Source organism: Cydia pomonella, chromosome 10, assembly GCF_033807575.1.
Source record: "Cydia pomonella isolate Wapato2018A chromosome 10, ilCydPomo1, whole genome shotgun sequence".
NCBI lineage: Eukaryota > Metazoa > Arthropoda > Insecta > Lepidoptera > Tortricidae > Cydia > Cydia pomonella.
The window spans coordinates 22,302,426-22,318,156 of record NC_084712.1 but is presented as its reverse complement, the minus strand read 5'-3'; the positions used below and the strand labels follow the sequence as shown (position 1 = coordinate 22,318,156).

At 40.3% G+C, this 15,731-nt stretch overlaps 2 protein-coding genes across 2 annotated transcripts in view; both read right to left on the bottom strand.

Annotated features, from left to right (window-relative positions):
• Positions 1 to 1,710: 1,710 nt before the first annotated feature.
• Positions 1,711 to 6,550, bottom strand: LOC133522429 (sodium/potassium-transporting ATPase subunit alpha-like). Its single transcript, XM_061857775.1, is given in 3 exon segments — positions 1,711 to 3,898; positions 3,900 to 4,790; positions 6,239 to 6,550. Coding segments are annotated over 3 exon segments (3,039 nt in total). The 5' UTR covers positions 6,386 to 6,550; the 3' UTR covers positions 1,711 to 1,897.
• A 6,113-nt stretch (positions 6,551 to 12,663) lies between these two features.
• The window catches only part of LOC133522428 (WD repeat-containing protein 81), a 39,155-nt gene continuing 36,087 nt past the window's right edge, over positions 12,664 to 15,731 (bottom strand). The window contains exon 20 of the mRNA XM_061857774.1: positions 12,664 to 15,411. Coding sequence (XP_061713758.1) covers positions 15,180 to 15,411 — 232 coding nt within the window. The 3' untranslated portion in view covers positions 12,664 to 15,179. The remainder of the gene's footprint in view (positions 15,412 to 15,731) is intronic.

Here is a 15,731-nt window from a genome sequence, read left to right as displayed (position 1 = left end):
TAGAGGAGAGTGTCAAAGAAAATTTTGTAGCCACAGTAAATTTACTGTCATCTTTAGACATATAATTAAAACTTTTAGAACGCTATTTGACTTTGATCCTTATTCTTACACTGATATGTGTAAAAGTTTTTAAATAGCAAAAAGTAGCGCCATCTTACCGAGCATAGGCTAAAAGTTATGACACCATCGCTCGAAACGATGCCGCCATACCTTTGGCCTTTGATCTATATTAAAGGCCCCACTTTTTGATATTCTTTTCTTTGCTGTTAGGTAAACTAATAGTACCATTAGTGTCCACTTAATTAAAAGATCCGAGTGTATCTGGTGACCTGAGTAACAGATGTAACCTACTAATAGTTGAATCACTCAAGGAAAACTAAATATTTGAACAAGATCCCTTCCAAGAGTGATAAATCAATCAAGATGTCGGAATCCTGACTAATTACAGCTTTAAACTGCTGTCAACTTGCCTGACTGACGTGGTTGACCTAAAAATTATCACAATTTTCTTCAACTTTGTCATTGCTTCTTAATTTGAGGTAGTAAAGTGCATTTGAAACTTGTTATTTGTAAAGCCGACGCTAAAGACAATATACCTAGATTTACACATTACACCCTACTCCTTTGTAATAAGGCGAAAAGTGTAAATATATGTATATTTTTCTACTCGTCGATAGTAATGGTTTAATTAAAATTTCGTATACCAGACTAAAATTGCGTACTTTTCATATATGGGCTCTTAACTCAACTATAAAATTCATTTCGATACGCTGTAGTCATCTATAAATGTATTTTGTACTACATTTTGTCTATTGAGATACTTTAGATGCTTACCAATTTTCATAAATTATTCAGGTTTTATAGTAAAAAAGTTAACGTTTTAGATGACTCGTAGAAAAAGTACCTTTTGCATAGAATAGTGATATAATCAAGTTTTTTAATCTCGTACCTTACTTAGGCAACTCAGCAAGCTTCGTGGCCTAAACACGGTACTCGACTGAAAACGAAATTATAACACGATTGTATAAAATAACTATATTACCTACATTATCTGTGTTTAGCAAATATGTATGTATCTATATGTGTATATGGCACACGTCGGTCAGTAGGCTGGGCGAAGTTTCCGTCGCCTAACGAGCTATTACCATGTGGTTAGGGCAAGACTTCCTAGCGTATGTTAATCGATGCAGCCCTATAAGGCAGGTAGATTACTACGCGGCTATTATCGGATATAGGTAAATGTTACAAAATAATTATAATATATGCAACGTTTCTCATAGTTCGAGTTCAATCAAATACGTGAAATGTACAAGTACCTACATTCTAAATAATAGAATTTTTAACTTAATCAATAATCATCGTTCTCTGCGATGTCTCATGTCTGCTAATTTTATTTCAACGTGAACTTGGGCCATGCATGCACAGGGTTGCAATAATAAAGTCATTAATAAACCTAGAATATATTCAATTAGTTGCTAGAATCCACTGAATACTCGATAAAGTTTTATCCGCAAAAAAACGCCTTCATTCAAGCGAGAAACAAGTTTACTAAAGTCTAAATACGCTTTGCTTTTTATTAAAAATTAGACCTTATACGTAAGTATTTATAGTTTACTCTATGCACAGTAAGCTTTATATAAAAGCGGGTTGAAAAAAAGTTCATGTCATTAAGGTAAAAACTTGCTCAGGCCATATAGTAATAGGCTATCGAAAGCCAGGTCAATTACAATCTTACACGAGCCGACTCGCAGGAAATGCGCGAACCAACTAGGCTTTGGAGGTACCTAATAAACTAAAACTATTTGCTATGTAAAAGTAATTTATTATAACTTAAACAATAACTTCCACCATAAATTACTTAAAACTTAAACATGAATTCATAGATAAAGAGGTAAAGCTAATAGTAAAGCTCCGTGGAGACCCAGTCGCTCATGTTGTTCCTAATGATGTACCTCCTCAGCTCATCGCCAAGTACCATCAGCACGCAGAACGGGATCGAGAGAAAGAAGTGGTGCGCGGGAAGAGCCTCCGTGCCAAACACTATGTTACATCCAGGCACGTACGTCACTATCAACGCCGCCAGCAAATCCACCACAATACTTGCGTTCAACACGTGGTTTCTCATGCCCTTCTTGACCAACGAAATCCGGCGTGTCTTGCAAATAATTACGTCAGCAATCTGCGCCCAGCAACAAGCCACGAAGTAAGCCGTCTGCGCACGTTTCTCTAATCTCTTCCTGTCATCAAAGTGCCAAATACGGCCGAGCGTATCTTCCACGGTACTGTCCTTCTTTTCCCAATTGTTGCGAATGAAAAAAAGTGTCGATGGGAAGAATCCGTTCTCAGCAAACACTATGAAATAACTAAATATACCGGCAAAAAATTGTATCAGTCCAATCTGGAAATAAGCCATATATATCAAGTATTTGTTAACTAGGTGATCCGAAAGCTTCCGGGGCGGTATGGACATAATGTCTTCCTCGGAAGTCTCGTAAGCCAGGCTGATAGCGGGGAGTAGGTCTGTACCCACGTTGATGATCAGGATAAGCATCAGCGTTAACGGTAAAGGTATCCCCAGGATCGCATACAGAACAAATGGTAGCATTTCTGGCGTATTTGACGTGAGCGTGTAAGCGATAGTTTTCTTCAAATTATCGAATATTCTCCTCCCCTCTTGTACGCCCAGCACAATGGATGAGAAATTGTCGTCCAAGAGTATCATGTCTGCAGCTTTTTTGGATACTTCAGTGCCAGTAATCCCCATCGCTATGCCGATATCGGCCTTCTTCAGGGCCGGCGAGTCATTCACGCCGTCTCCGGTCACCGCTACGCAGTACTTCAGCGATTGGAATGCTTCAACTATCATCAGCTTTTGTTGGGGACTCGTGCGGGCGAACGTGATCTCTTGGTATCTTGTTAAAGTATTCTTGAGATCTGATTCTCCCATTTTCCTGAGATCGTCGCCGGTGATGACAGCGGCGACGAACTGTCGGCGCACGTGCGGTGGCACGTCAGTCACTTCGATGTGGTGGTCGAAGGCGTAGTCGTAGGCGGTGGGCTGCGTGATGGTGCCGCACTTGCGCGAGATGGCCAGCGCTGTCACGGGGTGGTCACCAGTCACCATTACCACCCTGATCCCCGCCTGCCGACATATACCTATGTACAGGTCGATATCCTCCCTCGGGGGATCTATCATTGATATCGCACCGATAAATGTCAAGTTATCGAGAGGAAAGTTGCGCTGCTCCGTGTCAAATTTATAATCGGCAGGAAATTCTGACATTGGCAGCTGTATGTCGCAGTAGCCTATAACTCGTTCACCCATGTTGGCAAGTTTTATAAAATTTACTTTCAGATCCCTCTTGAGCTGCAAGCTCAACGGCACCCTTCCTTCGTCGGTGGCTATTTCCGAGCAGTGCTCCAGAATTATTTCGGGGGCACCTTTCATGATCAAAGTAAAGTAAGCTATACGCGGGTGCCCGGGCACTTCATGCAGGCGATGAATGGTCACTTGATATTTCCAAGCCGAGCTGAACGGTATTTCGGCGACTTTCGGGTTTTCCTGCTGCGTCAGGGTCGCCGAGCGGGCCTCCTCCATGTATCGCAATATGGCACATTCAGAAGCGTCTCCGATAATCTTCCTCTTTGCAATTGGTAACACGCGGGTCTCGTGAGCGAAATGAGCTCTAAGATTAAGGGATGCGTCTAAACATAATTCTGCATACGTAGGGTCAGACACGTGAGTGTGATCCGTATTCTCGTATATATGAAAGTTGCAGAACAGATGAGATACACTCATTCGGTTTTCAGTTAACGTTCCCGTCTTGTCAGAACAAATGACGGAGGTCGAGCCCAAGGTTTCTACAGCTTGCAGAGACTTGGCGAGACAATTTTTTTTTCTTTAACTGCTTGGCGGATAATGTCATGCAGACTGTCAGAGTGACGATGAGTCCTTCGGGTACGTTTGCCAGGATTATTCCAAGCATATACTGCAGGGCGCTGAGCCAATTTCTCTGCGCCACATATACCATGATGAAGAAGATAATTCCAAAACCGAACGCGACTATGCAAATTATTTTGATGAAACGAGTGATCTCTTTAGCGATGGGAGTTTCAACTTTCTCTAGACCGGTGACGAGGCCGGCAATTTTTCCTATCTGCGTGTTTTCTCCGGTGTCGACAACCATGGCCCTCGCACTACCTTCGACAATGGGACAAGTGAAGAAAGCCATGTTTTTCGATTCGAGCGGGTTGACGTTCGTGAACTCGGTGCGGTGGACGACCGGCTTCGACTCCCCGGTCATCGACGACATGTCGGTGGAGAAGTTGGCGCACGATAAGATGCGCACGTCGGCCGGGACCGTCTCCCCCGCCTTCATCTCGACGATGTCACCGATCACAATATTACTATTAGGTATTATTTTTATAATTCCGTCCCTGACGACTGTAGCGTTCGGTGGGATGAGGTTTTCGAATCCGCTCATGGTGGCCACGTTTTGGGCTTCTACGTAAAATCCAAACGCGCCAGTTCCTATGATGGTGACCGTGATAACGATGCCTAGGTAGAGGTATTCGTTCTTGTTGTGGCCGCCGCCGTGGCCCGAGCTGATGAGGTCGGCGGTGCCGAAGGCGATGAAGTTGAGGATGGCGCCGGCCCAGAGGACGCACTGAAACCAGCCGAAGAAGTTGTGGCGGAAGATCTTGCAGTAGCTGGTGCCGTGGAGGTCTTTGAGGGCGTTGGGACCGTGCAGCTGCAGCAGCTCGGCCGCTTTGCCCTCGGAGAGACCGTCCTTGAAAAAAAAGTAAAAACGTATAGACGTCGGCCCATTCTACTTACCTATAATAAAAGATTTCGGAACAGTTTCGTAAATTTCGAATACAATTTTTTACTCTATCGCTCACGCTGTCGGCTATACGCTCTCTACGACTTAGTAGAAAAATGTAGCTAATGTTACATGCACATTGTACAATCATAGTTCATAGCACATGCGAGTAGTGAACGTCGCAAGCTTTTTGTTCGCACATTTAGCCGGCGCCTCATATTTGCGCAAGCATGCGCCATGTGCAAGAGCCATAAGTGGGGAGCGGGGCGTAAGTGCTATACATTCCTTGCAGAGCGATGGCAGGTGGACCAAAATGTCGATATATTGGTGGCGTCCGTTAGCTCGTTGGGCAGACAGGGCGACGATATTCGTAAGATCGCGGGGCACATCTCAACGAGACTAGCTCAATTCCTGGTTACAAGCGTACACAAAGAGAGACCTTATGCTCAGCAGCGGGCGACAAGAGGCTGTAATAACGATGATGACCTTACCTGGCCGCGTAGCCAACGTTACAATCGTTAACGCTCCGTAGCGTAGCGTAGTCATCTCCCTCTACCACTCTTCCATATTAGTGCGACTGTGACAGTTGCGTTTCGTTCGCCACGGAGCGTAAACGATATGCACGTTGGCTATGTGGGCTGAGATCACCCCAAACGGTCATCGCATCGCGCACCCAGCGCGCTTCACGGCGAGCAACAGTACGCGGCGCGCGGCTACCGTGACCGTTGCTCATGCTTAAAAATTGAGACCTAGGCACTCCGAAACATTTCACGCGAGTGACTAGAACTATATAAGTTATACCGTCAAATCAGCTTAATATGAGGTTAGATACGGTAAGAGATACACTGGGACAAGCGCGGGGGGAAACATTTGTAGGAAATCTTCATTCTGTTTCTCTTGTCTCGAGCAGACAATGTTAATAATGGTATTTTTTTCATAGTTTCCATCATAAATCATTTTTTTAGTGTGAAAACAAAATAAAAAATTCTTTTTTAAGTTCAATTTGAGCTCTTTCAAATGATATCTCACTAGACTTGAAAATAGACTTAAATAGACTTTGAAAATTTCCCCCCTCTTTATATTAGGCATTTTCCATAATTGATAAATAACACTTTCAATGTGTCTGGGTTACCGTTGTTTATAACTATTCCAAATTTCACATCGATATCTTAAGTAGTTCTCGAGAGCAGTGACAGACGGACGGACAGTCGCACCATAAGCTTTATTGTAGCTTATTGGTACGGAACCCTAAAACACCCTGTTTCTCTTACTCCACATGATCGTACAGTCAGCGTCAAATACTTTGTAGCAACCAAAGTAGTCAAATAGTTCGGTACACCATATATTTAGTATGGTGTACCGAACTATTTGGCCACTTTGACTGCTACAGAGTATTTGACGCTGACTGTACATACCTTGATGCTGGTACAGTAGAGGGCCTCCAGCTGCTGCGGCGACAGACAATGGTCCCCATGGTGAGTCTCCTCGAGTGCGTGTGCTATATCAGTGCCATGCTGCACCGACGTCACGCTGCTCCGTTTTGGCTTCTTACTGTCCGGCATTTTGTACCAATTTACTATTCTAAATTCAGTACAATACAATACCCACTGATTGTGATCTGACAATGAAATCTGACAAAATCTGACATTATATTTTATAGCTTTCTAGAAATTATGGAAGGTAGAGGCAAGGAATAGAATCTCCATAGGCAGAACTGTTGCAAAAGTCTCCAGTAGAGTTGTGCCCGCTCGGTCTTTAAAAAGAGCGCTCCGATCTCGGTCAATCGGTCAAACGAACTAGTTCGCTCTTTTAGGTCCTTGAGTTCCTTTAGTTCAGGAGCAAATCTCGAGATCTGAATGAGGATGACTAGGTTATATCTTGCTCTCGCTCGCAAATAAACAGAGCGAGAGCGTGAGAGAGCGAATTTCTTGACCTTGACTCATTCCGATCATTCGCTCCCGACCGATTTGTTACTTGGTACTGAGGGCCTACCACGTTCGACGTGTTGCCTCTCTGTCGCACTTGTAAATTCGTACGTAAGTGTGACAGGAAGGCAACCCGTCGAACGTAGTTCGCGGTAGGCCCGCTGACATACCGACTACTGAACTAAAGGACCGAGACCGATTAAGAGCGCTTAAGATGAACTAGTTCCTTTCGGTCTGTGGTGGGATTTCATTCCTTTTAGTTCTTCGGTCCTGACCGACTCAAGCCTAGTCTCCAGCTGTCAGCTATAAATATTAGTTCCAAATCTCTCCAGAGTAGCGCTAGAGTAGCTAAGAACTTAGGCGTTATTGACGGAGGGAGTGCGCTGTCTATAATAACATTTTGTTCTCAAGTATTCTAGGTACTGTAGCGCCACATATTTATGGTTTTTTGTCGGACACATTTTGGTATATAGAGATTATATTCTTTACTCTACCTTCCATACTAGAAATTTTATGTTCGTGTCATAGTGATAAAGGTTTAAATAATTACTCTATGAGTAGAAAATAGTTATTTTTCTACTCATTCATTTATACCAAACTATAATTGCGTACTTTTCATATATGGGCTCTCACTCAACTATAATAGTACATTACGATACAAGTGCGAAAAATAGGAAATTCGACACGAGTTGCGAATTACCTATTCGCGCATGTATCGTACAACGTTTTACAGTACATATGGCCATTTAAATGATCGACACAGTAACGTAATATGCTAATTTTCGCACTAGTGCGGTAAAGTAGCACCATATGTACTGTAATAGTACATTACGATACAAGTGTGAAAAATAGGAAATTCGAAACGAGTGGCGATAAATTAAAACACGACCAAAGGAAGTGTTTTAAATCGACACGAGTTGCGAATTGCCGATTCGCACATGTATCGTACAACGTTTTATAGTACATATGGCCCTTTAAATGTTCGGCACAGTAACGTAATATGCTAATTTTCGTACTAGTGCGGTAAAGTAGCACCATATGTACTGTAAGATATATTTCGATACGCTGTAGTCAACTATGCAAAAAAATTACCAATCACGTCCCGACGCGCCCTCATAGAAAAGACTAAGGGCCTGTTTCACTATGTCCAAGCATTGGATAGCTAATTAACAAATAAATTAACTGCCAGATAAAACTTCCTGCAAAACTTAGCACTTTATCTACCAGTTACGCTTATTTGAAGATTGTGAAACGCCAACGATGACTTTATTCATCAGGTAAGTGGCAAATAGCTTATTCATGACTTACTTGGACATTGTGAAACAGGCCCTAAAAGTATTTTAGATGAATCGTAGAAAAAGTATTGTGTACAATAGTGATATAATCAAACTTTTCAATCTTGTACCTTACTTAGACAACGAAGCTTGCTGAGTTGCCTAAGTAAGGTACAGTCAGCGTCAAATACTTTGTAGCAGTCAAAGTGGCCAAATAGTTCAGTACACCATACTAAATATATGGTGTACCCAACTATTTGGCCACTTTGGTTGCTACAAAGTATTTGACGCTGACTGTACATAGGTAGGTAAACAGGATACTCGACTGAAAAGCATATCACAAAGCAAAGCTGTGGGATTTGGGCATTCCCTGGTATTTCTATTTTTTTACGACCGGTTTGGCCTAGTGGGCAGTGACCCTGCCTACGAAGCTGATGGTCCCGGGTTCAAATCCTGGTAAGGGCATTTATTCGTGTGATGAGCATGGATATTTGTTCCTGAGTCATGGGCATTTTCTATGTATTTAAGTATTTATATATTATATATATCGTTGTCTGAGTACCCACAACACAAGCCTTATTGAGCTTACTGTGTTAGTCAATTTGTGTAATTATGTCCTATAATATTTATTTATTTATTCTACTCAACGCTGAACGGTCACCGACTTAAATAGTTGACGTATTTAGGGTCACCAAACACTGACGTCTTTTCAGAGTCGGCGTCTAGTCAGTGCTATGGAAAATGGCGTCGTCATACATACACAGACATCGAAATTTTGGGGGCCTTTAATTGGCAGGTACCCGTTTCCATATCGATAAACGAAATTATCGATGTTCCTCACAATTCTAGAATCTCCTAAAATGAAAACGTAAACTTCGATTGTATGGGAGCGGGTTTTTGGAGAGAGGTGCGCAAAAGCCGGCAGCTTTGCGTCAGGTTTAATCTTTTTCGAGCTTGTGATTCGTTGTTTGTTTTACAAGGGGGCTAAGTTGTTGTTTGACCCCTTGTGCCAATATTGATAGCCGAGCAAGCGAAAGATTCCAAAATTAAACCATGAGCGTATCGAGTGGTTCGAAATGTGGAATTGTGAGCGTTGCGAGGGTTTCAATACAAGAGGGTTAGGTAAGCAAACTTTGCTAGCGAGTAAAACACAACTTTTTCCACCAAACCAAAGCGAGGAAAATACTAACAGTGAAACATTACAAATCAAATGAACATCACTCGAAAGTCAAATCTCACTCTACTGGCCAACATGGGGAACTCAAAATTTGTATCAGACTACTTTGTTACTCTTCTGAGCTGTTAGTAGTTCTTCTTCTTCTTCTTCTTCTTCCTGGCGTTGTCCCGGCATTTTGCCACGGCTCATGGAAGCCTGGGGTCCGCTTGACAACTAATCCCAAGATTTGGCGTAGGCACTAGTTTTTACGAAACTGCCATCTGACCTTCCAACCCAGAGGGTAAACTAGGCCTTGTTGGGATTAGTCCGGTTTCCTCGCGATGTATCAAATGATATTTCGTACATAAGTTCCGAAAAACTCATTGGCACGAACCGGGGTTTGAACCCGCGACCTCCGGATTGCAAGTCGCACGCTCTTCGCTAGACCACTAGCGCTTCAGCTTTTAGTAGTTGGTGTGGTCAAAAATAAGTTTTCTAAGAAATAAAACATCTATAAACTCTAAAAACATTTTATTCCAAAAAATACTATTTTTAGGATTACTGTGGCATAGGTATTTTTACATAGTTACAAACATACGTACATATAGACATGTCTTGTTATACACTGAAAATCATTCGATTTGCGAGCGCATGAAATAATTATTTTGGCAAGTGGGAATTTTTAATCTCAATAAAAATGGAAAAAGCTCGTGATCGTGAGTAGAAATAATATAAAAATTCCCAATTGTAACACAAATGTTAGAGAGACAACTATAGAAATGCCCACGTAGTTGATTCGCAAACTTGACACAAAATAAACATTCTAGGTATTCGATAAAGTTATTTGTACAGCTCCCAGCAAGGGCATCGCTAGCTGATCGGCTGTGGCAGTTCATATGACTGATGACTAAGGGGAGGGGGGCGTTCGAAATTTTATTCTCTAGGGGGGGGAGCTGTCCTACGTATGTATATCGTCTCCTAGTACCCAAGCTTTTTGGGCCTAGTTCGATTTGTGTAAGATCGTCCCCAAATATTTATTATTATTTATTTACTTCGATTGTATGGGAGCGGCTTTTTAGCGGCGGGTTCGTGTGACTTGAATATTTTAATATTACATTTTCAAACTACAAAAGATTCCTGACAGACCGCTTCTAGGTTCCAGGATTTTTAACCTTATTCTTATTAATTTATAATTTATTAACAATAAAATACATTCAGGTTTACCTTAAAACTAAAATCACTTACTGACATAGGTACTTTATTACGTAAATTAAAGTGTAGGAACAAACATAGATACATAGTTTAAAATGCTACTAACAATAAAAAAGTAAATTGTTCACAATATCACATTAAAAAAAAATCTACAGTGATGTGTATTGTATAAGAGACAATGTGTTTTGCTTTTTGTATCATGATACATGGACCAAAAACAACTTGTTATTAGTTTTACAAGAGGACAAAGTTACTGTTTAACCCTTTGTGCTAAAATTCAAAGGAAGAAGAAGTGCAAAAACAGAGTGAAACACAAAAATATCCACAACACAACGCGAGGAAAGTACTAACTGAAAACATAATATATCAATGAAATGTATTCAATATTTATCATTCATAATCATCACTTAAAAGTCATTTCTACCAGCCAATAAAAAGAAACAACTCAAAATTTGCATCAAATTACTTTACCAGTCTTGTAGATAAAATGCAACTTTCTCTTTGGTTTTTGAAGAATAAACAAAGTCTTTACCAGCTCGTGTGGTGAAAAAAATATTTTCACCACACGAGCTAGTAAAGGCCCTCTTGATTGGTCAAAACTGATGAGAAGGTAGCAATTTATCCACATAAATAAAAAATAAAATAAATAAATATTATAGGACATTATTACACAAATTGACTAAGTCCCACAGTAAGCTCAATAAGGCTTGTGTTGAGGGTACTTAGACAACGATATATATAATATATAAATATTTATAAATACTTAAATACATAGAAAACACCCATGACTCAGGAACAAATATCCATGCTCATCACACAAATACATGCCCTTACCAGGATTTGAACCCGGGACCATCAGCTTCGTAGGCAGGGTCACTACCCACTAGGCCAAACCGGTCGTCAGAAACATCTGATGCAAGTTTCGAGTTGTGTCCTTATGTTAGCTGGTAGACATGACTTTTAAATGCTGATTTTGAATAACGTTCATTTGGAATTGATTTGGTTTGACTTTTACACTGATATTGTACAGTTAGTATTTTCTTCGCGTTGGTGTGGTGAAGATTTCGGTGTTTCACTCGGTGGCAAAATTGATTTAACTTTAGTACCTTGCAACACTTGCTACACTCGTGGTTAAATTTTGGAATCTTTCACTCGCTCGGCTATCAATATTAGCACGAGCGGTTAAACAATAACTTTGCCCCCTTGTCAAACAAATAACTATTTCTGCGTCCTAACCCCACCCTGTTAAAATAAACTGACTGCTCAATAAAGTGTACCTATATAATAAGAACTAGGAAAGGACTCATTAAAATATAAATAAAATTATTAAACTTGACTTTGGTAACAAGATATTTGTACTTCTATATGTTTTACAGTAAAACTAGAATGCGGGGTGTTTTTCAACTTTTAGCCATATTTTCGAGATAAATTATAAATATGTAGGTCATACAAATCAAACACAAAACTACGTTCACGTCTTTCTCGTAGAAACCGTGTGTGGTCATCAAAAATAAACTTTTCTCTTCTGTAGACAGTAGTTAACAGCTTGTGGGCAAATGGGTAATGATTTCATCATCCTTATCCAAATAACACGAGTACCCTTTCAGGTGGATAAGGGCTAAATAAGAAAATTAACCTTTACGGGAATGAGCACTTTCCGTACATATGTCGAAACTTTAAAGAGCCATATGTACTGTAAAACGTAATACGATACACGTACTCGTACTCTCATACTCGTGTCGATTTCCCTTCCCCGTCGACCCCTTCCCTTCCTCCCCCCCCCCCTCCCCTTCACCCGATCCCCCTATCCGGTTCGATTGTCACTTCGGTCGTGTTTTAATTTATCACCACTCGTTGCGAATTTCCTATTTTCTGCACTTGTATCGTAAATAGCTATTATAGCCCTTAACTTTTGGGTATGTCTACAGGAAAGACGTGAACATAGTCCTGTTTTTGAGCCATATTAATCAGCAACTTTCACTATTGGACCAAAACACCCTGTATAGTGTAAGACGAAGAAAAACGAGTAAATGAGTCAAAAAACAAAGTAAACAGCTGCAAATTTTAACAGCTGCAGTAATCTATGACAATTATGACCCATTTTCGTTAATTTTTTTACAGTTTATTCAGCTTATTTAAATATTATTGGAAATACAAATATCGACCTAAGTTAGGTTTTTTTTATATACTACGTCGGTGGCAAACAAGCATACGGCCCGCCTGATTGTAAGCAGTCTCCGTAGCCTATATACGCCTACAACTCCAGAGGAGTTACATGCGCGTTGCCGATGTTGCGTTGGCGTTGCGTTGCGTTAAGGGAATACCACTAAAACTATATTACACAGTAAATGTAAATGTGTACATTATATATACTACTATATTTAACTAAAAATAATTATTTAATTATCAATGTGTACTATAAATGAATGTTTTTAATCATTCTTCTTTTCAAGATTTTGAGATCAATTACGCGATAAAAAATTAACATTTTACAAATCTCTTCACAAAACTGCTCATTCAACTTTTACCTTTCACAAGATCATGTGTATCACTATTTTGCGTATTATTTAAATTATAATTCATTATAGAGAAGGTAAACGATGTTGACGTGTTTAACTTTTGAAAAATAGGTAAGTCATAGCAAATATGTAACAATTATAAATCATACATGATTACTTACATTTTTTTATACCACGACGGTAGCAAACAAACATACGGTCCGCCTGATGGTAAGCAGTCACCGCAGCCTATGGACGCCTGCAACTCCAGAGGCGTCACATTCTTTTGCTTTCATAAGTAATATAAACTAATTTTTAAATGCGTTTTTCAATAAATTTCAATGAAAATACACGCAAAGATTGTTTACTTTTTTTCTAACGCAAAAAACACGAAATATAGTATCAGATAATAACATATACTAATGTATGGTATCAGGTATTCCGGCGATTTGCAACATTTTCCAGGTTTGATATTTACTCGACTGTACACCGTTAATACATCGAAGTTTCCATATAAATATAACTATTGTAATTTACATTAAAGCTCTGCATTTATTACTTCAAACACATCGCATTAATCCGCTAAAACGTAAGGGAGTATTATTTATACTTCGATAAACTCTTTATTTAACTTTTATAGGTGAATTATCGTTTTCTTGTCACTTGTTGCCATCGTTAGGGTATCTCGTGTTAGTCTTAAAACCCTGCTTTTATGATATTCAATAAAATGTAACATACAACTTTATGGCAGTTAGAAGCCCTATCCGTAATACTATTGTCGCCTGGCTGGCGGGACAGAATAACAAAAAAAAGTTGATCCACCCTTATATAAAATAGAAAACTGTATAGCTACAGTAATTTAATGCCATCTTTCGACACATGATTAAAACTTTTAGAACGCCATTTGACTTTGATCCTTATTCGTTGACTGATATGTGTCAAATATCAAAAAGTGGCGCCATCTAATAGATCAAAGGCTAAAAGTATGGTGACATTGTTTGGAGCGATGGCGCCATAACCTTTAGGTAGTGGCCGGTAAGATGGCGCCACTTTTTGATATTTAACAAATTAACCACATAACAGTGAAAGAATAGGGAGCGTGCATGAACTGTAGGAGGCAGCACAGGAGCCGTCAGATTTTTGGCGCGAGGCGTAAATGTGATGTTTATTGTTCCGATGTAGCCCACAAGATGGCAGAACCTACTATGCACAAGAAATCACGTGACGTGTACATGTGCATGTTTATGGTTCCGATTCAGGCCACAAGATGGCAGACCCTCCAACGCGCACGGTCCCTTTAAGGATTAAAGTAAAATAGCGTTCTAAAAGTTTTAACCATGTGTCGAAAGTTGACAGTAACCTCTATTTCAAAATCTCTTTGATCGTCTCCATCTACTTGTCTCATATTCCAGATTCCTCTATATAACGACGCCTCAAATGCATTTATCCCCAGTAGAACAAATTCACCTTGTAATGTTCATGTACGCATGTAACAAAAAACGCATGTGGAAAAACCCTACTATTGAGAAATGCGTTCGAATATGCATAGTGCCTCAATAATTGTTAAATGCGTTCAAGCAACTGTCCAACTGTCTCTGCCCAACAGAAACAATCTATTAAGTGACAGTATCGACAAAAAATTAAGGATCCCTTTGTTTGACATAATTATTGAAAGTCATACATAATGTAATGATTGGCAGACTATCATTAGTCATAATTCTGAAAACGGTAAATTCTCAGGATTTTCGTGAGGTCATCCTATAGATAATTTAGGCTAGGTTAGGTTTAAGGTAAAAGTTACGCGTTTCTGAGAAAAAAAAAGACTAACGAGAATGCGGACAAACAATACATTATGACTTAAAACTTTCTTCTTCTTCTTCCTCGCGTTGTCCCGGCATTTTTCCACGGCTCATGGGAGCCTGGGGTCCGCTTGACAACTAATCCCAAGATTTGGCGTAGGCACTAATTTTTACGAAAGCGACTGCCATTTGACCTTTCAACCCAGAGGGTAAACTAGGCCTTGTTAGAATTAGTCCGGTTTCCTCACGATGTTTTCCTTCACCGAAAAGCGACCGGTAAATATCAAATGATATTTCGTATTTAAGTTCCGAAAAACTCATTGGTACGAGCCGGGGTTTGAACCCGCGACCTCCGGATTGCAAGTCGCACGCTCTTACCGCTAGGCCACCAGCGCTTTTTACTTATGACTTAAAACTTTATGGTTAACAATAGACCCGGTCGAGGAACTTGTAAAAGTTAAATACTAAAGAAAATATCAACAAAAAGATTTATCAGCACAGCAGACTTATGGTACCATTATCACTTCCTAACAAAAGCAGCCTATTAAGTGGGAGTACTGACATACAAGTAAGAACACCTCGGAAGGTGTCGGAGCGCAGCTTGGTGCTGGAGAAGCTGGCGTCCTGGGCGAGCGACGTGTGCACGCCGATGCGGTTGTTGGTGGTGCCGGAGACCAGCTCGTTGTAGAACACGGATAGGCAGTGGACGGGTTCCGTGGTCCCTCTGACGGAAAATAATTCAAACATTTACTTCCCAATGTAGATTTTCTTGAAGATCAGTAATGAATTAAGATCAGTAACAGAGCGCAACAAATCAACCAAGAATATTCCCAAATACCTGAATAAAAATAATTCCACATGTCAAACCAAAACTTCTTCAGTCAGCCTCTCAATTCTGTTGAAGACCAGGTTCCTCCGAGGCTTCTATTCCTCGCCAAGCGTATGGCCTCGTGCAGTTTTAATTGCATAGGTGCAGTGATTTGAGCACACTATCCAGTAGGAGGGCCCTGAGGTCTGTTGCCTTCAACTTTGCCCGTCATAATA